Source organism: Aythya marila (assembly GCF_965140915.1).
Source record: "Aythya marila genome assembly, chromosome: 11".
Taxonomy (NCBI): Eukaryota; Metazoa; Chordata; class Aves; order Anseriformes; family Anatidae; genus Aythya; species Aythya marila.
In genome coordinates this window covers 2,833,666-2,861,643 of record NC_139052.1, presented here as the reverse complement: position 1 = coordinate 2,861,643, position 27,978 = coordinate 2,833,666, and the positions used below count along the sequence as shown (strand labels likewise).

Genomic DNA, 27,978 nt, shown 5'->3' with positions numbered 1-27,978 from the left:
ATAAACAATCACTAATTCATTATTAATTTGCTTCTTTGGCAAATTGTGTAATAGAAAGTTAACATGTTAAATTATTGGTAAGACTGATTTTGTGTGTGTGTGTATATGTATATAAATCAACTTTAGCTTGTTTCTGAATTCAGTTTCAGAAGACATGAAACAGAAAAAATGAGGAGGCTCTTCTGTCCTTGTCAATATTACTCTTGTAAGCAAATCTTATTTTGTACAATGATCAACATGAAGCTCACAAGCAAGATTCAGTATTTTTTATTATATTGTTTTGTCATTAAATATTATATTTAAGACAAAATAACATCTGCAAGACAATGGTTTTTCTTTCTTCCTAAGAAGAATAATATTCTCACATAACATTCCAGCTTCAAAGCCTTTCTTTCAAAACATTTGTCATCATGTAAATCACAGATACAAAAGCAGAATGCTTTGATTTCATGGTGTTTTGACCATTTTAATTCTTTTATTGTGCTGCACGTGCCAGTGGGAGTACCAATAACAGATGAGTGTGACAAATGCAGTTAACACAAGATCCATATTAATGTTGTCAAATACCCTTGATATATTTAAACAGATTTTAATTATTTTCCGTGTCAAAAGACCTGGAATATATAGTTTAATAGTTCTTCAAGAAAGCTTTACTTAATATGTGAATGTAAAACCTCTCATAAAAATGAAACTTTTATATTGGCCTTAGTCATTGACATAGGGTATTCATCAAGTCGGCAATTTGTGTGGCAAAGTGCCATTTGAATAGTGTATTGTTAGAATACTTATGGTCCACTTGACAAGGGCTCTTGCTGTAAATAGTGCAATTTGACTCCAGCTGTTAAAGAGTGGCTTTGACAGCAGCCAAATAGAATGGAGATGCTTTACTGCACCGCAGAAAAATCAATATTGGGTTCTTGTTCATAGTAACCTGTTTTTTCTTTTTTCTTTTTTTTTTTTTTTCTTCCCCAGATTTACACAAGACTACCTAGAGTTCATTTGTGGAGGTTTAAATATTTTTAAGTGTCTGCTTTATTTTCAGATTAATATTAGTGATAAATGATGCATGTGTTTAAGAAGAATAATAATCAGAAAGTATTTTGTGGATGTACGTAAGCAATGTGGTAACACAGCATTATTTCAACTCTAGCTTATGTGGATGAGTATTAGGATGTGGGTGCATAAGTTATGTAACTAATGACAAAGTCTTTCCTTCCTCTGTATCTCTTTTCCTTTTTTGTACTGCTTCTGTGCTATCGTGTTGTTTTTTTTTTTTGTTTGTTTGTTTTTTGTTTATTTTAAAAAGCAGGTCTCTTTGTTGTTCTTCCTGTAACAACCCCCACAGATGTTGACAATCTGTAGTGCCATTGTAGATTTTCCTGAAGCATAGTCTTGCTGGTGCTGAACAGTTTTCCAGCAGTATTCAGTGACACAAGGTTGCTATGATACCTGGCCAGTAGCAATAGGTATTGAATCACTGGTCTTAATTACAATAGGCTACATACTAGATTGTGTGCTCCTGGTGTTTGTATGGAACTAGCTCTCATCATATCTTTAAATCATAACTACATTTGCTATCAAAGCTGTGTAAAAAGCTGTTTTTTAAATGTGTGTGTGTGTGTATATATATTTATAAATGCTTCGGTACTGAAGATTAAATTAAGATTTAATTGATGCACAAGCTAGATGTTTGGGAATTTTTTCCTTGACATTTCACAAATATAAAATATTAGAAAATTTCTCAGCTTCTGAGTTTCAATAATTTAGATGTAAATCTGTGTTTTCAATACTCTTAGATTTTTAGTGCACTTTCCATATGATTAGAGCTTCCTTTAGATAAAGATGTTGGAGGAAGAAGAGCTTCTAAAATTTGTACAGTAATTGCTAAACTAAATGATCCATGTTGGCCCTTGGTTTTTTGAATTATACTACTGCAGAGCTAGACTAGAAAAGGGAAACTTTTAATATTCTCTTCATATCTGTGTAGGTAAGATGAGCAAGACAATGATGAAGGGATGAAATAGATTTATCTACATATGAGCATTTATAGGAGTTTTTGTTTTATATATTTCACTTCACTATTTCTTAAAATACTGATCTTTGAGCACTGAGCTATAACACAGCGTTAAAGAATGTTGCAGACAGTCAAAAATATTGAAGTGTACAAGATCTGTAAAGAGTAATTTGATTTATGTAATTATTAGAAATAAGTATAACTAGAGTAGTTAATTAACAAATACTATGGCACTCTTAAAATGCATTTAAGACATTTTACCTAATATTTGTACTAAGGAACTCCTTATTCACTTAATAGCATACATACTTTGCTCTTATCAAAATATATGTATGATGCCTCTGAAACAGAGGTATTTCTTCTGTAGTAGTCAAGTTCATATTTTTATAATTGCTTAAAACTGAAGAAATACACAATAGAATGTACAGAAGTAATAAATTAAAAACCCTACTTTGTGTTGTAATATTGTACAGAAGCAAAAGGCAAATAAGTGCACTGTAGGACAACAGCAGACATTACTTTTAGTAAAATAATGGATGCAATTGAAAATTGTTATTGGAAAACTGGAAAATAACTACGAATTAAGTCTTACCAATGGGGAAACTGATAGAATAGTGGAAATGAATTCAAAGCACAAATACCAACCAATACTTTTCAAATATGAGATCAGAAGCACGGTACATTAAAGACCTTTTATTTATTTTGTTTAGTGATATTTATAGCAGTACTATGCAGTTACAAACTTTCATTATTTGTAAGAAACGGACTACTAAGGCCAAATCAAAATAAAAAGACAAATGTTTCTCTTTAAAGAACAACTTTTGTTGTTCTGCCAATGTATTTCTTTTTCTTGTTTAGGGATTGGTGTTTAGAAATTGTATTTAGTAGTATATTATTTAAATGTAGTAGTAAAATAAGAAAAGAAACAAAGATCTATATATAGATTTCCCATAACCCAAATGCAATGTACTTCAGTACCACATTTATTGAGAAAGACACAATTATGTATTTTGTCAAGGGACCAATGTGGCAACATAACTACAGTGAAGGAATCACTTTGGAGTTCTGAGATTAAATAGGTGACAGTCAAAGGGCATCATGATCCTGAGAGAGGTTGATAGCTTGGACCCCATGCTGGCTTTGCTGAAAGTTACTGCAGTTTTCCAAATTCGTCAACCCAATCAATAAGTTGTTGATTTTAGTGTTTTCTCTATTGATTACTTAAGAAAAGAAAAGAAAAGAAAAGAAAAGAAAAGAAAAGAAAAGAAAAGAAAAGAAAAGAAAAGAAAAGAAAAGAAAAGAAAAGAAAAGAAAAGAAAAGAAAAGAAAAGGCTGCCATCGTGATATTGTAAAATATTTTACTCTTACAAATGTGGATAGTAAGCAACACAGGTTGACTAAAATCTGTGAATAATCTTTAAAGTTTTGTTTCAAAAAAAGCACAGTACTTATATACTTCTACAAGTTTTTCTCTGCTATTATACTGAAGGTGAAGTATTATACTTAATATGTTTGTTTTCTTTGTCTAGAAATCTAATTGGACCCTGTGCTAAAGCTACAGAAGTGCTATAAGGTTCTACTAGAAGCAGTTCAACATCTGTAGCTCTTGTAAAGTATTTCACACTGAAGGACCATTTACTGAAGCTAAGCTAGCCATTGCTGTCTTTGTCCTTCTCATCTTTCCATGTACTTCGGTTGCCATGCTGCAATTCCCTTCTCTATCCTGTGGAAGCTGTAGCAATTTTTTTCTCTTTTTGTTTTTTTTTTTTTTTTTTTGGGGGGGGGTGTATGTCCTGTGTTCAGTTTCTACCCTATTGAAGTGCTATTCCCTTTATCTTATTCTCCATTGATTGTTTCTTTTAGTTCTGTATATAAAGTCCTATACAGTTCTAAATCTTTTATTTTACCTTTACCCTTTAGAAGTCCCTAAGATGCAACTTCATCTGTAGATTGACCTAGTTTTTCCTTGTAAGTGCTTTACCTTATTATAATTCTGAAATTATAGTAAATTAAATCATCTTTGTAACCTTTATGTTTTGATGTTCCACAGTGGAGTTCTTGAGGATTATTCACAATTAATGACAAAAGAACGGTGGAGTCTTTGCACTTGTGGCAACAAGTATTTTCTGTTTTAAACATTAGATTCCTGGCCTTTTAAGTATAATTTGATTAGTGGTATTTTAGTGAAGAAAAGTACCAACAGGCATTCAGATCTGTGCTGAGGTGTGTACCTATGCCCATTCAAAACAGAATGGTAGCTTTGTCAGAAATACATTGGCAGCTTAAATGAAATTATGGAACATGCAGGGCTTGCAGAATGGTTTCTCCTGAAACCAACACCCAAATTTACTTTGCAGAAGAAAGACTTGTTATCTGCCAGCATTCTTCTAAAAACATTAAATATCTTGCTTCCTTTAAATAAGGCAGAAATAAAGGACTGAATTGCAGATCAATTAAAAAACACTATCAACAACAAAGCAAAAGAAAAACAAACAAAAAAAACCAATGCTTATATTTCCTTCTGATGTGTTTTTCCTACATGTGCTTAAATTTCCTACTCAAACCTGAATTTGTTCTGCTGGTCAGGTTTGGCTCTTGCAATTAATTCTGAGAAAGATGATTTAGCCAACCAGATACGTCTGAACATTTATTTGGAAATACTGTCCTCTTGGAAACCTATGCAGTACTACTGCCTTTTGTAAGATTAAACAACTCAAAGAAAGGATGGCATGAAAGCTATAGGTACAGAGATATTGCTGTTGTTCTGACATATCCTAGAAAATGCAATTAATGATACAGGAGCTGAAGAAAGTCCAGCCTGCAGATTCATGAGTTTTTAAGGACGGCATTTTCTGGGCTAGACTACATTATAGTATCTAAGGATTTAATCCCATAATTTCCTGTTTGCTTGTTTAGGAGAAGGTCACTTTCTTAGAATTCAATTGTGTACTTTCTATGTACTTCTAAATTATATGAATGGGTTTCTTACAATCCCATATGGAAAATTCACAATCAGAGCAGGCCAGGGCAAATGCATTATTTCAGCTGGAGTCACCAAACAGCCATGTGTTGGTAACTTAATTTTTTATATACATCAGTTCTTCTTGGAACAAAGTTATATTCCCATGCTGTTAGCCTTCTTCTGTGGTCATGTTGGCAGTATCTCTTTCCAGCATTATTCTCACAGATATTTGGATATTCATTCTTCCAGTAAATTGTTCAGTATAATTCCCATATCCATGAATCAACTCTGTACTTTGTGGATTACTGTGGCATTGTTTGTCCAGCTGATCTAGGAAAAATGGCAGATTTTCCATTTTACAGATTTTCTAAGAGCTGGGTAAGGCTAGAAAAAGTTTTGGCTATTGCCCGTCTCTGAGTCCTGCATGTTTCTAAAGATTAATAATTTTTGGTTATGGTATTTACTTCTACATTCAAGATATCTTAATATGTTAGGATGTAGACATAATATACATACATTTAGTATATAAATTAATAAGACTTCATTTAAAAACACTTTATACTTCCCTTCCATCTCTGCTTTTCATGGTGCAGAGACTGTCTACATAGACAGATTTTATTTTGAGGTGAATGGAGTTCCCCAGTTCATTTGGATTTTTTCTATAATACAAATGTTACATAGAAGAGACATTGTTAAAGGTATTAAAAATAGTAAATGAACATGAGAAAGTGCTGAATGCCCACCTCAAGAGAATACTGTCTGTCCTGTGACTATTACTAACTGAACTGTCTGAAGTTAAGTGATAAGAATGACCTCATTATAGTCATGTTTACTCTGTATAGTGCTCATCCTATGCATAACATCAGCATTGTTTTGGGGTGGGTAGGCCTGACCTGTCTTTGCCTGCTTTGGAAGGCTATAGATACTTTTAGTGATAAATTGTTCACATGCTCCCTAAAATCAAGTGATCCTTAAGAAACAGGCAGGATAGATGTGGGAGTGTGGATGGATTTTCTGTAAGAGTTGTATTGGGTTAGTCTACTATGTAGAGATGAATGTGCAACTGATGACTTGAATTCTTTAGCCCTGTGCGAATTTTTAAAGATAACGTGTACTTAAGATCTATTTCAATTGTATACCTATAGTCTGTAACTATCTTTTAACCAAATGCATTTTTGCCCGTATCCTAAATTGTTCATTTCAGCAGAGCAAGAGAGTGAAATGAGATAGCTGTGTATTTGCAAATGACAGAGGGCTTATTGTAAGCCTATTGTGAATAGCTGATACAATTAACATGGTGATAGAACAAAGAACTAGAAAATGTTTTAAGCTAGTATTCCTATAAAACATCAATGATGCTTTGCCAAAAGATTCAGATAAAAACTTTACCTCTTGGATTTATTTTTCTGAAAACTGAGACATGTTTTAAGAAGAATATGCCATGGTTTCATACAATTTAGGAAATTTTCAACAGTATATCTTATTAAGACTGTATAACACTCGTGTATTCAATATTATTGATGATTATTTTTCAATTACAAATGCATAAATATGGCAAGACCACATTTATATCTATTACCAGTTCTTCAAGCATCACCATGAAATTTGATGCTTTCTCTTTTGATATTGTCTGACTGAAATTTTGGTGCAGTAATTTAAAGAGTAAGGTTTTTTCAAACATGTAAGTTCAGGGAAATTTGCAATCGAGGTCCAAGCCCTATCCGAATGCTCTGTAGTATCTAACTATTCTAGTATTTCTCCACTGTATGATCTGTTTGAACATGCGCTTTGTACTACACTAATTCTGACTGTCATAGTAAAAGCCTGGATTAAATTTTCTTCTTGCCCTTTAAATTAATAAAATAATTAAGCTTTCAAAATTTGAAGTAACTTTGTCATAACTAGTAAGTTAAGTTGTACCAAGCTTTTAGTTTTATCTGTAGAAGTTGAATCTGAAAAGTATATTTTCCTAGTCAATAAAGAGGACTTGTACATGTATTTGTAGTGCAGATTTAAGATGTGCTGTTTGAAATCTGAGATTTTTGTGGAACTTGGCAGCAATATTTTATGTTCATAAACCAGGTTGAAGCCCCAAACACAATTTCATTTATCTTTATATTCTAAGCTTTATAGAATCTGCAAAAGTGTCCATCTGTTCAGCTGAGATTGCTTCAAATAGTGAGTGGTCAGAGAGACTTAGCTGATAAAGGTCAAAGGAGCCTCTTGACCCTGTGATACTTGCTAAAGCAATTGGAGCATAGGGACTGATATACAGTTAGATATAGCTTGCTAAAGCAATCTCCACTTTAATTGGTAATGATAGCAGGAATACACAGTAAAGTCATTGCTGAAAGAAAACAAAAAGTATCCAATATAGTAATTTATTACCAGTCAGTGGGTTTCACGCACTAGGTTGTTTTACCCCTGCAGTGGTCAGAGAAAGCAAAAAGGTACTCTAACACTTAACTGGAAATGGATGCCCTGCTGCTATCAGAGATGCATGGTGGTCAAATGATTGCCTGTGCCATTAGCTTGGTAATGTTTTCTCTATTGTAAACTCAGCTCCCCATGTTCTTCCTGTGCATCAGCTGCAGATTGAAGGCTTTCTTGTTTGTCTTCTATTTGTGCTGCCAATCATCAAGCTGCTGTCCACCAAGCACATTTCAAGGAGGCAATTTTTTTACTACTATCGACTACCATCTCCAGCAGCCCAGGGCTCAGAGGATTTAGAAATGAATTTAATGCTTTAATTTACACTGTGCCAGCCATTTTGTGCATTGTTTATGTATTTGTATTTTTGAGACAATTACAATTTTTCTATTTTGCAAAACTGTTAGATTGCACCTGCAAATATGTCCCTGAAACATAACTGTTCCTTACATGTATTATGTAATGTTACTATTTTCATTTAAAAGGCTAAAAAGTCTAGTCAGGTAAAGCCACTTACTAAGGTATTCCATATTAATATTTAAAAACAAACAAACAAAACAACAACAAAACTTGCTACCCACCATCAAGGTCAAAAACATCATGGAGAATAGAATAGAGCTGTCACTGGCAATACAAGCGGTTATTTAAGACAACTGGGCGTGGTAGCCATCCTTCAGTCAAAACAGTTCTTCCAGATCCATGAACCAAAAATTTGAAACATAGGGTAGGAGTAACAGACAGATTTTTACAAGCAGCTGTGAGACATGCTTATTTTTTTATGAGCCTAGAGGCAGACCAATGATGGGACATGATTCCAAGAAAAGTTAGGAGTTCTGAACTTCTATTGATATCCCAGTAACAGGTATAATCAAGATGCAGAAAATTTTTCACCTGCAAAAAAATTTTAGTTGGCAAATTCTACTGCCCCACCCTCCTTTTCTTTTTGGTAGCTGAGTTTTGTCACATGTTAGTTTATAAAATAATAATCCTACTTATTGTCAATGCTATTGATTGCCACAGAGGTAATGAACAGTAAACGGGAGTAAATGAAATATGTAAAAGCTATTTAAAATTTCTGTTGTCTTTGTAGTGTAACTCAAGGGCAGATTACAGAGAAAAAAACCTGTTAATTTCATTAAAATACATCCAGTCATAGTCTCAAACATTTTGTGCTATTTCAGAAATTATCATCTGAAGCAATTTAGACTATAAGAGTGGTTTTAAAAACATTTTTTTGCTTAATAATATTTGTGAAAGGGTGAAGTGTGTGTACTTTTTTCGCATTTTTCACAGATTGTCTTAATTGAATGCACTTAAGCAGACACACAAGGATGCTGGTATTTAACTGATAAACTAGATTTCTTTTTAATAAGTATATTTAATAATGGATTATTTACTCTTTAAAAGTGAAAGTCATGCTTACAAACTTTTATTATGGACTAAATGCCGTGTTTTATTGGGTCTATGATTAAGTGGTCTATTAAGACTATATTTTAATGATTGTCAAAACAGTGAAGTTTAAATCTGCTTAAAAAAAAACTGCAGGACACTAACAGAAAATCCCCTTCCCAGCTGCTACCACCCCCTTCCCCAGGCCTCAAAATCACCCATAGCACAGTTTAAGAATTTTAGACTGCTTTCTCAATACTTCAGTGATGCTCATTGCCACCCCCCCCCCCCAAAAAAAAAAATCTAACTGAAATTTATCCTAAGAAAAATTTATCCTGAGAATAAGTTGTTCATTTCAGCCTAACATTTTCTAGAACCTACTCTCACAAGAGAAAGCTTAAATGAGCAGAATTTTAACTCCCTGAATGTTGCATAATTTAAAAACAAATAAAGCAAAAACCTTACAGATTGGAATTGGTGGCTCACATTTATGCTTTATATACCATAATTCATATTGCAGGCTCTTCTGTGGCTTTTTTATTTTTATTTATTTTTATTTATTTATTTATTTTTTAATCCCAAAGTGTACAATGGATAAAGGAAACCCAAACTCTGTAAGAATCCCTTTTAATAGTTTTGGACACGTTTTTGTGTAGAAGTTGATACTACCCACACTGTGAGGACTGAGCTATTTCTTTTTAGTAGTTTTAAAGTGCTCTCTAAGTATACTTTGAGTCTGGTTTTCCTTCTAGAGTCCACCACATGATCTTGCCACTTTATTTCTTTTATGTAAAATAAATGTCAAGACCATTCTTGTCAAAACTATTTTTAGCACAAAGCCAACAAGAGAGTGCATCTGGTAAAGAAAGCTGGAGTGCAGAAATAGTACATATACATGAGGAGCTGAAAAAATACAGGAATCCTTGCCAGCTAATGGAAGTGTGTATTTTACATGGAAAAATGTAAAAATGTTCCTAGATTAAGTTGTATCCCAGTGGAAAAATGCTTTTAGAGATGAGAAGGCAGCTAGATAAAATAACACTTGAATTCTAGTTCCCTTTAAAATTTTACGTAGTGTCTATGTCTCAAATATGTTAAAGATAGCCCACACATAGATCAGTGTTATGGTAAGGGTAGCCCCCTACCTCCCACTACTCATAAACAAGGGAAAATGTTTTCTGGGCTGCTAATGTGGTTTTGTAAAGATTTGTAAAGAGGGAAGTAAAAGCGCAGTCTTCTAAGTTATGGGAAGGAAAGGATTCCATGTTAGAAGAAATCCTGCAAAGTTGGCTCGTGTCTTGTCCTGGCTCCAATACCTTTAATAGCTCCCTAGATGGCCCCTAGAGAAGTCATAGTTGCCATGCATGGCATATAGCATGGCCTTTCTTTGAATCCTTTCTTTTCTACATATAGAAAGCTGTCATTCAACCAGAGATGATGAGTCTCTGGATATAATTTTGGTCTGTAGCCAAGCTTCTTTAAAGCTCACAGGTGAAGGCTTCAAATGGAGCATTATCAGTGAATACAGATTACTCCAAGCAGCAAATGCTCTGAACTCCAATTGTTAGCAGGAATGTCATCAACATGGCTGTGTTTTTGAACAAGGGAAGTCTCACCTCTTTACTAAACTTCAGCATCTAACAGGGATTTTGTTTGGTTTGGAGAGGGGAACAAACACTATTTTACTTCAGAATTTGTTTAAATTAAGTTGTGATGGTTTCAAAAGCTTTATGAGAATTTATCAGTTTTGTTAGGAACTAGCCAATATTTTAACTTAAATGGCTGGTGGTGGTATTAATTTGGTAATAATGTATAAAGACACAATAAAATAAAGTGCTTCCGACTTCCCAGTTTCCAACGTAAAAAAAAAAAAAAGTGTTAGGTACATCATGACAATGAGAACGTTTTTAGTGACAGTTTTTAGACCTTACAAAAACATGTTTTTCTTTTTCTAAAATTTACTTTCTTGACTGGCATAGATCTCCTTCAGAGTGAATTGTTCTTAAACTTATTGCTAGTGATGCACAAAAAATGTGGTAGCAAATTCAGCTAATTCTTACAACTAAAGTGCGGTGGTGTGCCTTAGCATTTATAGTTATTTTAGATTCATACATCTGGATAATGACAAAAAGGACAAAGTTCAGCTTTTAAAATGTGGATCAAGTTATTGAAGCCAAGAAAGGCTTTTTCCCTGTAACAACTTTCAGAAGTTTGTTTTTTTTTTAATAAATAATCTTCCTAATTGCTCAGCTAAATAATGAAAGTAGATGAACATTGGTGGTCAGGAAAGAGATGCCAATGTGGAATCAGAAGGTAGGCCGTGCCTACAATAAAATTTAAAATTAACAATGGTAAATCAGAAAAAGACGCCTCTGGTCATTTAACCTGCAGAATTGAAGGAAACCTTTGTATTATTAGATGAATCCTTTTTTTTGACATGAAAATTTGAAATTCATTGGGAGAATGCTAAGGCTTGAATGGCTTGATATTTGGGTATACACAGTATTATCAGATCAACTAATTTGGGTTTGAAAGATCCCATGATATATGAAATTGCATCAAGCAAAAATTGTCAGAAAAAAAAAAAAGTATCTTATTACAGAGACCTGTGTGTTGGCAACAGGGAGACCCCAAAGTTGGACCATGTGGTTCAGAGACAGGTCATGCTTTGTTATTGCAACTCCTATTAGCCCACTTCTTGAAGCCAAGTTATTAAATTCTTCATATGTTCATTTAAAAATGATAGTTCTGATACTTATCTGTATATAGTAAAACTTATTTTTGTAAAATACTTCTGGAATTTCAGGAAAGACAGTACAGAATGTAAATAATTTAATCTACTTTTCAATAACCATCATCAAATGCTATTCCCTGTTCTCCAGTTCATAGTTAGTTTTATGGGTTTCCTTCCATTTTCTGTCATCTTATGTTACAGTGAATAGCTTGTCCATATTTCTAAATAGTGTTTTATGTCTGAAGCTTTAGATATCCACCTTCTTTCAATGGAATTAAATGCCTATGGCAGAGAGCTAAGGTAACTTTGTAGATGCTTTTAGGATCAATGTCAATAAGCTTTCATATTGCCAATAAACATTTATTGTGGCCTTGCACCCAGTAACATCACCAAATGCCTCAACAGATTGACATTGTCATAGTATTTTCTTTTGTTTGTATGGCGATTTTTCTAAAGGCTTCTAAATGCTAGTCAACCAAATATAAATGTATAGAACAAAGAAGAAAGTTCAAAGCCTAAGAATACTTTCTATTAATGTTAAAACTAGCTTATGAATTCCACCGTTTGCATTCCATTGGATTCTCCCTATGTATCAGTAAATATAAAGATTAAAATAATCCTAGTGCTGAAAAACAGCAATATATAAATGTTACAATATATACATTAAAGGAAAGGGATAGAAAGGAAACCTGAACAAGCTGTTATAATCTCTTACTTATGCCTTCCCATAGAGATCTTTAAATAAGATTGTATATTTAGAGTCTATCTTCACCTGGTGGTAACATCATTCCCTAAATAACAGAAGGGCAAATTTTTTATTATCCAAAACTAAGTAGTCAAATTGCTTGTAAACACGGTTAAAATTGCACTTGTGTTATTTGTAACTAAAATATTAACAGTTTATGAATAGTTAATCTTATAAAACTTGTTAGCAATGCAAAAGCAGTTAGGTAAAACTACTCTTGAGAAAGATGAGTTAATCAACAATCATTAATCATTCAAATTAAATCCAGCTGTCACCTCATTTTTACTAATATTTGTTGATAGTGTCTTTTAAGATTCAGCTCACATGCTCAGCAGAAACAGTTCTTCATTTGCATTAGCATAATATTTCTGACTATCACAAAACAAAGATCCAGAAAATCCTGCATCACCTGTGATAAGGAGCATGGTGCTATGATGGCTCTTTGCAGAAGCATCACTGGGCTGAAAATTTGCTTCTCTATCTTTCTGCTTGTACATGCTTGCTTGTAGACATGAAATAACTGGAATGAACACAGTGCTGAGAGTATAGGCTTGTGCAGGACAATAAAAGCATACAAGCCGTAACTGCTTAAAGAAACGGGCAAAAGAATCAAAATGGAATTTATACTCATGTCTGTTTTTTCCCTGAAGGTAAAAGATGCTTCTTCAATAGATAGAGCAGGTTTCTGATATCAGATGTCACCATCTCATAATTTGACTTTAACATTTGATGGTCCTTCCAGTAACTTCAGAAGAGTGCACCTTGGTAGTGAGGCACAATGATTCCTATGAAAGAAAGTAGTTGTTTTCCTGGAAACTCATCTGAAATGTGTCTCAGACCAAAAAAAAAAAAAAAAAAAAAAAAAAAAAAAAAAAAAAAGTTTCTTCTCTACAATGAAAATTTATTAGAATATTTTTATTTTAAAAGATGTTGGGGAATTGGGGTTGCAGTATTTAAGTACATGTCCCTTTGCATATATGAAATGATGTAGAAGGAAAATCTTTTTCCTAAGTAAGAAGTGAATAAATATGATTAAGTTAGACTTAATGGAGTTAATGGATTTAGCCTATTCTATATGCAACTCTATGCAACTCTATAAAATTACAAAATATTATGGATTTGTCTTTGGACGTTTATTATTTTTCTTTCAGATAATGGATAACAGCCTCATTCGACAGCCCTTTACTGTTTTACCAGTTAAGACAAAATGGAACAGTGCAAACTTTCATATTCTCTTATTTGATCTGGAAAAACTTGTGGAACTTCTGCTGTCATCTCAACTCTGTGGATTAAAGTCATCAAATTCATTCCACAACCTTGACACTATAGAAAGAGCCAAAAGTACTACTGAGAAAAGGGCACTGACATTAAGAAGAAATAAAACTGCTGGTTCCATATCAACAGTTGATGGGCAAGTAGATGCTGTTTGTGCAAACCAAGTCAGTGGGGATACTAATGCAGTTAGATCTTTGGAAGAAAGTGGTGGCATAAAAAGACAGAAAAAAATGAAGAGTTCGAGAAAGATTAGAATGCAGTCATCAGGAAACATTGATGTGGACATCGCCACAGATACAGCTAAACTGCTTTTGTCATGTCTCTTACCCTGGGGTGTAGATGAAGAAATAGACAATCTTTGTGTAAGACACCTAGATATATTACGGCTCCAGTGTCCAGTTTCTTTTGGACTTCTGTCAAATGAAAGTCACATATCACTGATGTTGCCGGGATGGAAGTGTACTGATTGTGGTGTGCTAGAAGAACACACATTGAGTAACTTGTTTTCAAAGAGAGTGTTTGATTTATCAAACAAGTACCTTGCTGCAACTGAAGGACAAAATGAAACAAAGGAAGAACCAGTGAATAATGCTTATGGAGCAAAGGGATCGGAAACAGTTCTTTTCTTATTTAACAGAATAGCTTTAATAAACAGGATAATTAACATGCCTTCAGCAGATACAAGTGAAATTGAAAGGTAAGAACCCTTTCTTTTGGTTGTTTTTTTTTTTTTTTTTTTTTTCCAAAATACTTTGAAAGAAAAGGGAGGGGAGGAGGAGAGAATGACATGACTGATTTTGTTCTTAAATATGGACGTATTCAGTGTAATTTGCATTCTTCCTGTAGAGATTTTTTTTATAGGATGTCTTTTCAATGAAAGAACAGGTAAAAGTTAAGTATCTTTACAGCTGATGAATAAAATGACGTAAGAAACTTTTCAACTGAACAAAAATTTGAATTATCCAACTTCACACCCTATCTTTCCAGAGAACTATTTTCCTCACTACTTAAAGTAAGGAGAATAATGAGGTCTCTTCAAGCACATTTGGAGACGTATTAACGCATTTGTGCTGTTTTAACTTCCATTCCCTATAAGCAATATACTTCCTTTACCACGAAACCCCTACCTCCACAGATAAATAAAACATGAGAGGCAACAATCTCTACTTGTTATGTTATCTAAAGTAACACACACAGAGTAATAATGGCAGCTAGAAGGAATGAATACTTTATCAGCCCTTATGTTATAAGAACCATCCCAAATAACATTTGTTACTTAAAACAAATTTATCAACTAAACACTTTTTCCACATTTTGAGAAATAGTATGCTCATTAAATAATAATGACCCATCCAAATAAGGCTCACTAGTCAGCCAATGGATATTGTCCAGACTGTTTTCATTCAGCAAACCAATGTTGGTCCATATTTAGTATTTTAGGGACAATGAAATTCAGTGTTGACACTATGACCTAGAGGTAAGGAGGGGAACAAAAAATACTGATCCTGGTGCAGCAAAGAACTGTGCATCTTCCACAAGGCTCTGGATATTCAGGATACCTCATCCTGAATATATATACATCCTGTATATATATACATCCTGAATATATATACAATATCCTGCAGGACAAACATGCATTTCTCAGTTACTTTTCCTGCTTATTGCATTGTCTACTGGTACATATTCAACACAAGTTCTTATATTAAAGGACACTTCCAAGATTCCAGCTTGAACATGAAATCTTTTTTATGCAAGAAAATGTTATGCCTACATTGTGTCTTACAGTACTCTGTTGGTAGAGACAATGTATTCAGTTAGGAACATACTAAAATAATATATTTTTCCTGACAAATTCTAGCTTTGGAGAATCTCACCCATAAAATTATTGAAGTTGAATAGAAAAAATACATAGTTTATTTTGTGAAAACACTATTGTACAATTTTAAACTTTCTCTAGGGAAGGTAAAGCCATAAAAGCAAGTGTCACCTGTAGAAATAAGTGATATTCTTATTGTACAAAATACAAAAAATTGCCATAAATTTCAGTTTAAAAAAACATTAGTTTATATTCAATGACTGTGAAATGCTTTAGTTAGGATTTTGACATGGTTTGGTATGGATTGTGTCTTTTTTTTAAGAGCTGAATAGTATTCTTATTTACAGCTGTCTTGTGACTAAGTTTCAGTTTGGTGCCATTTGTGATGCTCTCATATGGGCTGTTACCTCCTTATGGAGTCATCTGAATAAGAGCTCTTGAGTTGTATCCATTTAATTCTTTTTTTTTTTTTTTGGGGGGGGGGGGAGGTTGATTGGTTGGTTGCTGTTAAGCTCCCCTGAGTTCCTACACAGCAATACCATGTACTATGAGTCCAGATAGAGATAACACAAGTCTTTTTTTTTTTTTTTCCTGATTTTACTTGTTGAAAGATAGTGTTCTTTAATAGGGAATTTGATCAGTACTAGACTGTATCTGCTGAATTAACGGAGACCTTAGAGATTTTAGAGTAACCTGGGCCTTTTCCCTCTATACCTTTGGTGACAATTTTTTTTTCTCATAATGGCTTTCTGTTCAGACCTTATTCTCCCTGCTACATTCCAAGAACTGTTTTGGAATGTTAGACGTGTGAGTAATAATTCCCTTTTTTCCCTAATAAACAAAGATAACAGATGAAGTATGTAAAGAACTTTGTACATTTTCCTAACGGCTGTAATGTGCAAATGATGCCCCACTACAGTAAAGAATCATCCCTTTGACAGCAAATCAAAGTTGTGTGAGTAAAGACAAGATTGTTTTTCTGTCTCATACACACACACACAAGAGGTTATTTAAAGAAAAAATAATCTGTCTTTGTAGAAGAAGCATATTAGAGTCAAGGAAATGAATTTAATTCTTCAAAAATTAGTTTGTTGTTTGTTTTAATGATTCCAAAGTTGGTAGGCTTAGGAAAAAAAAAAAAAAAAAGACACTATCTACTTTAATGCAATAATGTTATCGTTGTGTCTGAGTATTAAAGGCACAGTTCTGCTATCTGAATTTACTATCTAAATGTATCTATAAATTCTGTATAACCTTAAAATCAGTAATGTGTATGTAAATGTATCTCTTTCCACCTAGAAAGCCCTTTTCCCGTGAAGTTTCCTTTTTTTTTATGCCTAGTAGTATGCCTAGTGTGAACATGACCATTTATTTACCATGTTTTTGTTATTTAGTATTTGCTTCACTTATTCTTCTCACAAATAATTTAGGTTTGAAAAAATTATCACAACCTATGTTAATTTTTTTTTTCATCTTCCTATATGACTTGTCCTTATTCTTTATACATTATTCACTTTGTTTTGGGGGTTGGAATGAGTTTTGTTTTGGCAAGCTGTTAAAATAATGCACTTTTGCCTAATTAAAAGTTTGAAAGAAGCTGAGCAAATACAGTTTTATATAGTCTGATTTCTAAAAGTACAGCATGTAGGCACACCTGCTTGAGCAGTTGATTTAGCTGAAACTACTGCATGCCCAAGGGAAAAAGCATATATTGAATTCCAATTTGCTGCAGCATTTGCTGAAGGAATTAGTAAGACTGCTTTTATAGCTTGTAAGAGTGCTGGTCTACTAATTATTACTGAGGTACAAACAATTTTTACTAATTCAGTTACTAATACAAAACAAAAGAAAAAAAAAAAAAAAAAAAAAAAAACCAACACATTTTAATCTCATTTTAGTAGGATCCTTTTACTTTTTCAGTAATCTCCTTTTGAGAGTTACAACTCTTTCCTTCCTGTGAAAGTTTACTTTCTATTAGCACACTAGTGCAAACAAGAAAATAGAATCTTTTAAACTTAAACACTTGAATAGATTATCCAGTGACCAAGATTCTTGCTTAATATGTATGCAGCTGAAATGGAAATTCCTGCCTAATTTCATGAAAGAGAATAGATTGCATGTTTATTTCTGTCAATGTAGACTGGTGTCTAGCTACTGGTTTGATAATTCGGGGATTACAGCTTTCTTCTTTTTATGGTAGACCACTTCTTTGCTTATAACATATTCTTGCAATAACATATTCATTGGACTGTAGGGAGAATTATTTTATTGTTAGCTATGGCCCTTATCTGGGGAAAGAAATAATAAAGTTTAAATCCCTGTTCTTTGGCATATCTGATAATTTTGCTATTACAGGAGAGTGAAAGGATTTTTTGTTGTTGTTAAATAAAATACATTTTTAATATGAAGAATGAGAACTGGAAAATGAATTCAGTCAGTACATACACTTTTGGGTATTCTTGGATGAGTCTGGTATTCTCATTTTGAGCAGATACATGTCCTTGTCAGCATATATACATGTATGTTTCTGCATAAACCATGTCTTTAGCAGCTCATCACTCCCCAGTGAAAAACACTTGGTTGACAAACTCATACATTTTCAGGTAATGATTTGGATCAATAAGTTTCAGGATATAGTTTGTATGTGAACTGTTAGCTACCTGATACACACACACACAAAAAAAAAAAAAAAAAAAAAAAAAAAAAGAATGAAGTATGAAAAAAATGACTTTGGAAAAACTTGACTTGGGACTGAGTCTATTAGCTATTATTCATAAAAATATTTTTGAATCTGCTTTTTTTTTTTTTTCAACTTGACCAATGCTGTGATAATAGAGGAAATTGTAGTAAAATGTCAGGTTATAAAAGTGGAACAGAAACAGGAAAAAGCTAACAGATCTTCAAATAACTTTTGTTCTGCTGCATTTTGAGTTTTGTGTCTGTACCTCAAAGTGCTCAAGCTCTCAATTTTGAGAATTGCTTAGTATTGTAAAGCTTTCAAAATATTATGACTTATTGTTGGTTGTAGTGAATTTGAAAGGTGAAATATATTATTTTTAAATGACACACAAATTCAGGGTCACTATAGCAAAGCATTTGAAAGAAATAGTTTAAAATAGCACAAGGGTTTAGGGGGTTTTCTACTTCCTTTCCACCCATATTCTTTGTCTTCAAGGGTTATGGTTCCTGAATTAGTCAGAGACAAGTACTGAAGGGTTCTCCTAGATACTAATAGGTATACAAACATGTCCCCTAAATTGTAGCTCTTTATCAAAATCCCAAGTATTACAACTATATTCCAAGTGAATATTTAGAACTGTGAAAAGGTGAAAACCTGTAAAAATTAAAGCTGTCACTCTTGGACTTTTATCCTATGTAATAGAAAAAAAGCTCAGGTACTTGGTGAAAATAGTATTTTGATGAAATTCTTTTCACATGACTTTGCTTGTATAAAATAATGTAAGAGTTAACTGGAAGAAGTTTTGGCTAAACATGAAATTTCTGCATATGGACGATACTCAGACTTGTGTACATGTGACTGTTTCAATAGCAAGTTGAGGGCAAAAGTGTGCAAGTCATCTGAGGATAAACTAATTTGTGGTTGACTGATAGTAATAGCTACAGTGATTGTGAATATCTATCTTAAAACAGACATAAGGTTTTTGTAAATATGTTCAGGTTTTATTTAACACTTCCATATTATTTTAGTTCACATCGATCAGAATCTGTACGTGACAAATGGAGAAATATGGAAGCGGCCATGTCTTCGTTTTCCAGTTTTTATGGAGAGTTATCAAGCAGTAAGTGTTGAAGAATGACAATATTAGCTTTTTTTGGTGTTGTGTTTTGCATGCATTTAATTACTAAAATATATCATTTAATTTCAATAATGAAAAAACTATTTATATTCTTTAACTTTGAGGAGGTCTGGATTGACTGGTTTAATATGTTTTTTAATGTGAATATCACTTTTACATGCAAAAGCACATTAAATAATACAAAGATATGCGTTGTGTGATGGCAGAACATTTGGCTGAGTTTCTAAAGATATCTTCTAGCAATCTGAAAAATAGAAACGTAATAATATAAACGCTGTTGTCTTCCCCCTCCCCCATCTCCCTCAACATCGTTACATGCCCACCCTACAATACATACAACCCTTCAAGCAAACTGTTGCCTTAGCAATACAAGAGTTGTGTTGACTGTTCGGTAATGCCAAACTTAGACTTTTGGCTTAGTGCAGAATCTCTTCATGTTAATGTCCCATAGGCAATCGTTCACCAGTCTTGGCTTGCAAGTGACTTTAAACTTGTTTTTATAGCATGTAATGAACCAAAGAGTAGAGGAAAGAATATGGATATTTGACATTATACATTACCTTAACAAATTATAGTGTTCCTGTTATGAGTTAAGTCCTGTCTAGACAGATAAAATGAACTTTTTCAAGTTAAAACTTTTTTCCCTGCTATTTAAATAAACCTTAAAATCCCCATCTAAAATCAGCTTGTGCATCACACAGACATTTTAGGAATGACCACTTTAGCATCAAGGACACACTGGGCAATGTTAAATCTTAATTCTGCTGACCTTTTGGGAGTTTCTGTATATATTTACACTTGTAAAAAGAGATGGGAATAAAGCCAAATTAGAACAGGAGCATTTTGCATATATATGGACATTAAACTGAAATATATTTGCATGAGAACAGACAATAAGGTTGGATAAGGTACCATATTTGCTGTTCTCTTTTTGATTATGGGAGATGCTTGCTAAATGACCATTTATGTTTAGAATGGAGAAGCTTCAGGTTAGCTCTTATCTAGGTTAGTAAGAACAATAGAAGCTGCCAATTCAAATAAATATTGCTTTGTTTGGGGGGGGGGGGGGAAGGGAGAGAGCATTGTGTTTGAAATAATCTTTACAGTGACAGAGACTTGGATTGACAGACAGAACACGAGAGAAAAATAACACTATCTTTTATTGCAATGAAGTCAGGCCATACTTAAATTTGTATTCAGTTGAAATCATTGAAATGAAGCAAATTCTGTTTCAAAGGTAGAATGTTAATTGAGTAAAAAATTCATAATCTGGTCCCAATGCCAAATCATTAATCAGAGGATATAGCATTTGAAAATTTGGCACTAATTACCTATACTTATAAAATGTTTTTACCATATCTGCTGGCCAACAAAACAAACAAAAAATCAATCAACCTTCAACTTGGCAATTTTGCAAGTTTTGCTGTGTCAGAAAAAGAAAAAAAAATAAAAATTCATCAAAAATTCATCATCCTGATGTATGAACAAATTTCAAAATTCAAATTAAAATGTGAGAATGAAAGAAGTTTACCTTCATATGATCAGTTTTGCCTTATTTTGTCAATGCTTTTTATATTTTTGTATTAGCCTTTACATTTTGTATAATATGGTACGTTACGTCAGCTACCAGAGGTAAAGAATGTAGTGCTTGCCCTTATCCCATCTAACCATAAAATAATATCACATGCTCTCATTTTATTTTCCTTTCTTTTTCACTTTTCTTTTTGATCATACCTGCATGTATATACATATGTTTAAATATTTAATTAGATACTGACAAACATAACTATTTCACAAAACCATTTACTGAATAGCATACGATCCTCTTCAGACTACACTAGTGAATACAATTGACTTTACAGTATACGTATACCCATGCAATTCTTTCAAGCTCCAGTCTTCATGGCAGGACTCGATCATCTCAGTGGACGACTGCATTGTATGATCAGAATACTTTCAGTATTTTTTTTGGTCTTTGCAAATAAGCAGACAACTGTAAAAAAAAAAAAGGACTAATCTGATTTTGGATAACTGTAAGTAGTTCAGATGACAATGTGATATGGGTGCCTTGTGCTTATGTCATTAGATTGAAACGTTCTGAGAAATTATTCTTTTTCAGATGTTGGAGTTAAAAGTGTTTAACATCTTTGTATTTCTGTATTTATATGTGTACTGTCAGTTCATAAGTTCTGTATGTGTTTTTCAGAAACAAGTAAACACCATTCCCCTGACTTTAGGAGAGTTTCACTGCTGAAACTCATTTGCTGTTGGAGTGACCAATCTATAAAGGTAGGTAATAGGCTGTGTTAATAGCAACAATCTAATCTTTAAGTGACATTGACTGTAGTTTAGTACTTGGAATCTGTCATGTGATACCATAGTTACCAATTTAAGGAAAATATTATATATAAATCATGCCATTCATATCTTTAAAAGTCAGATTACTTTGATATGGGGTATGCTATTTATAAAGCCTTAATGCGCATGCTCAAATATGAGAAGGTAATTGTCCTAAAGTCTGAATGAATAATCACCAAGTATGCTTCGTGATGTTTTCTAGAATTTGCAGCATGTTTTTATATTTTCTATTGAATTTAGTGATTGATAAGTTTATGCAATGATAATGGCCTTATCTACCAAAGGAGATTAGTGTGTGGAATAAGCTACCTCATAACTTTCATCTGAAAAGATCTTAAGACACTGAAATTGTGAAGTACTGCAAATACCATCCTATCAATCCTACACAAATTCTAATGTTATTAAGACTCAGGTTTGCAATGATCTTTAACCAGCTTTGTAGTGCATTTTTTTTCCTGTTTGCAGCCAAACTGCTGTAAATGCCATAACATTCAAAGCCATTTGTGACTTTGGCAATAGGGGTGGGTATTCAGCCACCCACATTTATATAAAATGATAGTTTTATTGATAGTAGGATGGCTCTCTTACTGATTTCTTTATACAAACACAGATTCATGGCCAAACTGTAAATCCTGAACAGACTGATTAAACAGTCATGTATGTTCTCTCCCAGCATCGCTAGTTATTCTACTTTTTAAAAGTTTTTTCTTTTTTTTTTAACGTCTTTTATGGAGGATACTGACTCTCAGACATGACCCAAAGGATTTGCCATTTATTGATTCCTCATCTCCTTACAGTACTACAACAGATTCTGTGCAAACAAGGAAACTGAAAGAACTTGCAGCAAATGATTGATCATGACTTTACTGACTAACTGACTTATTGAAGTTTAAGGGCCAAGGGAGGTCTTTTTGTTTTAAACTTTAAAAATGCACATATTTTTAAAATATTTTTACAGGATTTATTTCACCGGTTGATTTTAAAGAAAAGGTCATCTTCATTCATTTTCCTGTTCTTTTGGGTGAAATACTGCTGCTTTTTGCCACACTCCCACCTCACCCAGAAATTACTGAAGTGTTTTGGCCTTTCCAGAGATACACATATATAGAAATAATTGCTTGCCCAGAAACATTTAACATGATGAAATAATGACTGTTCTTACACTATACTTAAAATAAACTGTTCCTCTATAATAGACGTTTAGTTGTATTTTAATTTTATTTACTGTACTCTTACATTATTTCAGCTTTACGAAACCTTTGTGGCTGAAAGAGTGCAAAATAAAAATAAAAAAAAATTTAAAAAAACACATCAAACTGTAATGCAACTGAAGTGTTTTGATGTTGATTCTGGGAGATATAAGCATCCTTTTTTCCACTAGGAAGATTTCTTTGATAAATATTCCTTTGCTCTTCCTAGCTCCTTATTATTCAAATAATAGAGATTGAAATGTGTCCTTCCTATTCCTTTATTCAGTCATTTCAAGAATAATACAATATGAAATAATTTGCTTCCTTCTCTTCTGTTCTAAGATATTTTCCAATCTCATTGAGTGAAGCTACTTCTTGTTAGGTTGACTTCCCTGAAGATTGAAGTCCTTTATCACTTCATAAAAATGTTTATAGACCAAGTAAGCTTCTTCCTACAATGTGCCGTATTCCACGAGCTGAACATTTTGTAAGACATAGTAAACGACCATGTTTCCATAGCCTTTGCTATGGAAAAAAATAGCCTTTAGCCATTTTCAGTGCTAATCTCGGTAAAGGAAATCAGGATCAAAACAGTAAGTTTTGCATGAATCTTTTATAGGTCAGTAGTTCCACTAAAAAAAATGCTGTCTCCAACCTTTGTATATATGGTCAAGGATTTTATTACATGGCAATATGCAAGCAGTCTATCAGACTTGTTTGGCACCAATCAGTTTATGGGGATTCAGCAGTTTGTCTCTGTTTTATGTATGACAGCAAGCGGAATCTGTAGTGTGACACATCCATATCGAAATGTCTGAGCTTTGTCCCATTAACTACTAATGTCTTTGCAATCAGTAGGGAGTCATGCATCTGTTTTAGTTCTGAGCTACCTGGACATAGGTCAGTTCTAATCTTGAAACTGTCCCAAGTAGTAAGACCATGTTAGAACTGTATTAATTCAGGACCACCATCAGAAAAACAGTTTATATAGCTTCAGTGTATAACATTTAGGTTCTGGTTTGGAAGTCCTCCTCTATCTTCCTGATCTTACTGTATTCCTTTTCTCTACAAGAAAACCTGTATCGTCGATAATTAGTTAGCTACTCCGCACAGTCTTCCCTTAGGAAAACTGCTGACGCCATATTTAGACCTCTGACATAAACATTTGCATGAGGACTGTGGTTGCTTTAGCCTCCTCTTTCACCACTGGGAAAAGATAGAAACTGTGGAGGGACTGTTCATATTTTTGGAGGAATGAATCATCTCTGTACATCTTCATCTTTCTGTGGATTTCTGCAGTACACCTATATTATTGTCACATCAATTACTTCCTTTCAGTTAATACCTAAAATAAGATGGGATAAATCTGAGGCATATTACAGAGAATTTTACTTTCAAGCCATAGACCACTTCCTGTTAAGGCCATTGCTAACAGTAGCACAGATGAGCAAGTACCTTTTTACTTATGCTACTCATGTTTACAGTAATTTCCCTTAAAAACTATGGAAGCATTTGTTTTTACTGTGTTTGACTCTACCTGAAGACAACTTACCTCATTATTAGGGTCTAAACAATTCCCCTGATAGTGGATCCTCTCCATAGCCATGCCACTGATAATTAATTTAATTTATACTCCCCCTGCTCCATATGACTATATGTTCTTGTAGTTGGGTTGGCTATCAATTTCTTTATATTAAAGGAAAGCAAGCTGGATGCTACAAGTCTGATGCTTTGATCTGTATTTTTTTTTTGCTCCCTGATGTGCCTGTGTTATACAGATTCCTGGGAGTCAGATTCCAGAAGGCTTAACACCATAAAGGCTATGGTCTGAGCAATAACCAGGGGTGATGCCTTCTCTCATCAGACCCAGTCATTATAAGAATCGTTATGCTTGGAAATAATTGATTAGGAGAAGAAATGAAAGTCAATATAACTTAGTATTTATGTAACAATACTGCTTGCTTCTGCTCTTGTTCACTTATGTTTGAATTGTTCTCAGATATTGGTGCTGCATGTCCTGATGGTCAAGCAATTACCTTTCACCACTGAATATCTCTATTTGTAGTTGGACATAGAGTATTTATACCTTGTCAGGTATACCCTTAAAAGAAGTATAATTTCTATCATATTTCACAATCTCAGCTCAAAAGTAGATGATTTTTTCAGAAATTTTCACAATTATGAGGAAAAAGGAAAACAAAAACAAACAAAAATATGTGTTAGCCAACAAGATAGCAGTTTTACATGTAAGTCAGAAGAATCCTGAAGACAGACTGGAAAATGTCAAAGAAAATGAAAAGTACTCATGTAAATGTGTTTTGTGCTAAAAATGGGCAAAGTTTCTGGGGATTTTTGAGCTTGGAGATAATGTTAGATGAGGTATATAAACTGATGGGGAAAACACCAGGAGGACAAAACCAAATGTGAAGCCACACTGAGCCCTGTGGAAATAGGGATTCAACAGTAGTAGATGAGTAGCATGCAGAGACATACAGGTGCCTGCACAGTATTATGCTGTGCCATTTGCAACAGGTTTTTTTTTGTTTGTTTGTTTTTAATTCTGTTGTAAGATGTTAGAGGAAATAACATATTATAAATGCTGTCTAGCTCACATACACAGCAATGAATATCATATTCAGATTACCAACAGGTTCTTAGTATATCAGAAAAATAGATAATGTGTACAATTCTTTTGTGTAATCTTGTTATTTTTTTTTCTTGGTCTGAAGTTTTCCTAGGACAATTAAAATGTCTCTGGGCTTCTTTTTCTTTCTTAATTATTGTAGATACAGTGTAAGAGTCCTCTATAAAGTCAGGATCTGTAATCCCCAAAGCTCAGGGTTCTATCGATGTGAGGAATCAGAAAATGCCTTTGGTTTCCATTGTAAAGTCAAGTGCTATTATAACAAGATGGTTTGCACTGTGTCACAACACGCAGAGCTGTGTTCATTTGCTGTGAACTTCCACACTATGAACCTGACTGGGGTACACTTGTCTGTAATAAGGAATTTTGTCATGAAGGACACCTACAGCCTTTGTTCTGCTTAATGATTTGAATTTACAAGAGCAGCTAGAAATGTGATTGAGGATAGCCCACGAATTCACTGTACTTGATTAGTGAGATGAAATCTCTCTCCTCCAGGCAGTTTGAGGAAACCTGTGTATTGACTTAAATTCCTATTTAATTTAAATTATTAACATACTGTTTTTAATATAACATTATATAAAGAGCATTTATTTCACAGAATTTCACAGAATTTTCTAGGTTGGAAGAGACCTCAAGATCATCGAGTCCAACCTCTGACCTAACTCTAACAGTCCCCATATATATATTATAATTATTATTATATTATTATATATTTCAATTATATTATAATTCAATTATTATATTATTATATATTTCAATTATTATTATAATTGAAACATTTCACTTATTTATTTTCATATGCAACTTAAATTTATATTTATGTTAAGGTGGGGTACACTGTATTGGAAACTTCAGATTTTCTCTGTCCTTCAGGAAGAAGAGTTGAATAACTACCTAATGGGGCTTGGGGGGGGGGGAAGGGGGATGTATCCCTTTTCTGATAGACATACCAAATAAAAAGGTATACATGCTACCATTCTGCATCATATTGAAATATAGACTGAGTAGGAACTACAAAAGCTCAGGTCCATTGTGGAAGTTCTCTATGTGCTTTATACATGTACATGTCTTAGGTTTTAATATTTCCCAAGTTCTCCTTGGGCTTCTCCACTAAAGCAAAGATGAGTAAAAATAATAACCTTGTCATGCAGTTTCTAAACAGCACTGTCTTAATACACACGTGGTGTTAACGTAACAGGTATTGCAAGTGCCATTTATAGGCTGTTCATATTTGCAGCAGTTGTTCCTTTTGGATAAGAGGAGTCAGTGGAACCTTTTGCTTCTTGTGTTTAAAAAAAAATAAAAATGAAGTATTAATACAGTTGAGCTGGAGAAATAGAAGATTGCCACTAATAATGAAACATTTGGAAAGCTTTTTGGAGAAGACTGGACATCCAGATTTCTAAAAATGTCAAAACACCAAGTCCTTATTCAGCCCATGAATCATTGCACACAAAGAAGCAAATAAAGATATTTTTTTGTTGGATGATATCACCACCTGTCCTATCTGACATATATTGTCATGACCCCTTGATATCAAAGAGATAGTAGGCAAACAATTCTAGTTTGGAGATTAAGGAGAATTAATGTTTAATTTGTGAACAAGTCACAATTCACAATTAACATTTGTTAACTGGATAGCAACATCTGATGAATACTCTGTGCATATAGAACCACATGATTATCACTGTCTGAAAGATATTGGTAAATGTTGACTTTCTAATGGCATCTACTCAACCATCTTAAAATCTTCTGGTATTTGCTTAAAAGGGACAAGTGCTTAGATAAATGACTGAAATAAAAATATCATCCAATTATAATTTGCATTTTTGACAGATTATTGAGGCAATGCAAGCGGTGCTGTTGGCAGAAGTTCAAAGGACTATGAAAACCTTGAGAAAGACAGCAGTCTACAGACAACCATTGGCCATAGTAGAGAATGGAAATGGTAAGTTGCAGACACTGCCAAAGTCTGAGGAGGCAAAGCAGATGGGTTTGCAATACATTAAAAACCTTGCCATGTAAGTGCAAAATTTATTGGAATATTCTTTTAGCTGAGAACTTTCTCTAGTACTCAGAAGTTAGCAGTATGAGTTCATAATACATTATTATCATGTAAGACAAGCCAAGTGGCCTATTTTTGACCCTATCAGCCTATTGCTTTTTCAGATGTATGTCAGGGAGTTAAAGGACTTCTACACTCTCTCATCATCTCACAACATTAAAGAAGAACAGATAGTATTTTGCTTGTATGATTTCCCTTATAAATATAATTGTTCTGGTATCGTAAATAAATCTGAAAATAAAGGAAGAAGTGTGCTTGAAATAGGATCAGTAAATCATAATTAAAAAAAGTTTTGCAAATGTATCTTTTCTATGACATCAGTCTTATCCAGCACTAAAAATTAATTGCTTAAATTTTATACCTTCGTAATGTAATATAGAATATTTTATTTTTCTTTTAGAAATAACCTCTCTGCAAGGAGATATCAAATACATTTTACAATTAGATCATTTCATTTTACAAGAAGCCTACCCTTTGCAACTTTACAATGGTGCTAATGTTTATGGTAAAAAAAGATTGAACTTGAATTTATATT

General features: G+C 33.4%; 1 protein-coding gene across 1 annotated transcript in view; it reads left to right on the top strand.

The window, feature by feature from the left end:
* The window catches only part of WDR72 (WD repeat domain 72), a gene marked incomplete at its 5' end in the record, with an annotated part of 120,239 nt that overhangs the window by 41,040 nt on the left and 51,221 nt on the right, over positions 1–27,978 (top strand). Inside the window, 4 exons of the mRNA XM_082769143.1 lie at positions 13,426–14,246; positions 19,074–19,165; positions 21,390–21,472; positions 27,215–27,326. Coding sequence (XP_082625269.1) covers positions 13,426–14,246; positions 19,074–19,165; positions 21,390–21,472; positions 27,215–27,326 — 1,108 coding nt within the window. The remainder of the gene's footprint in view (positions 1–13,425; positions 14,247–19,073; positions 19,166–21,389; positions 21,473–27,214; positions 27,327–27,978) is intronic.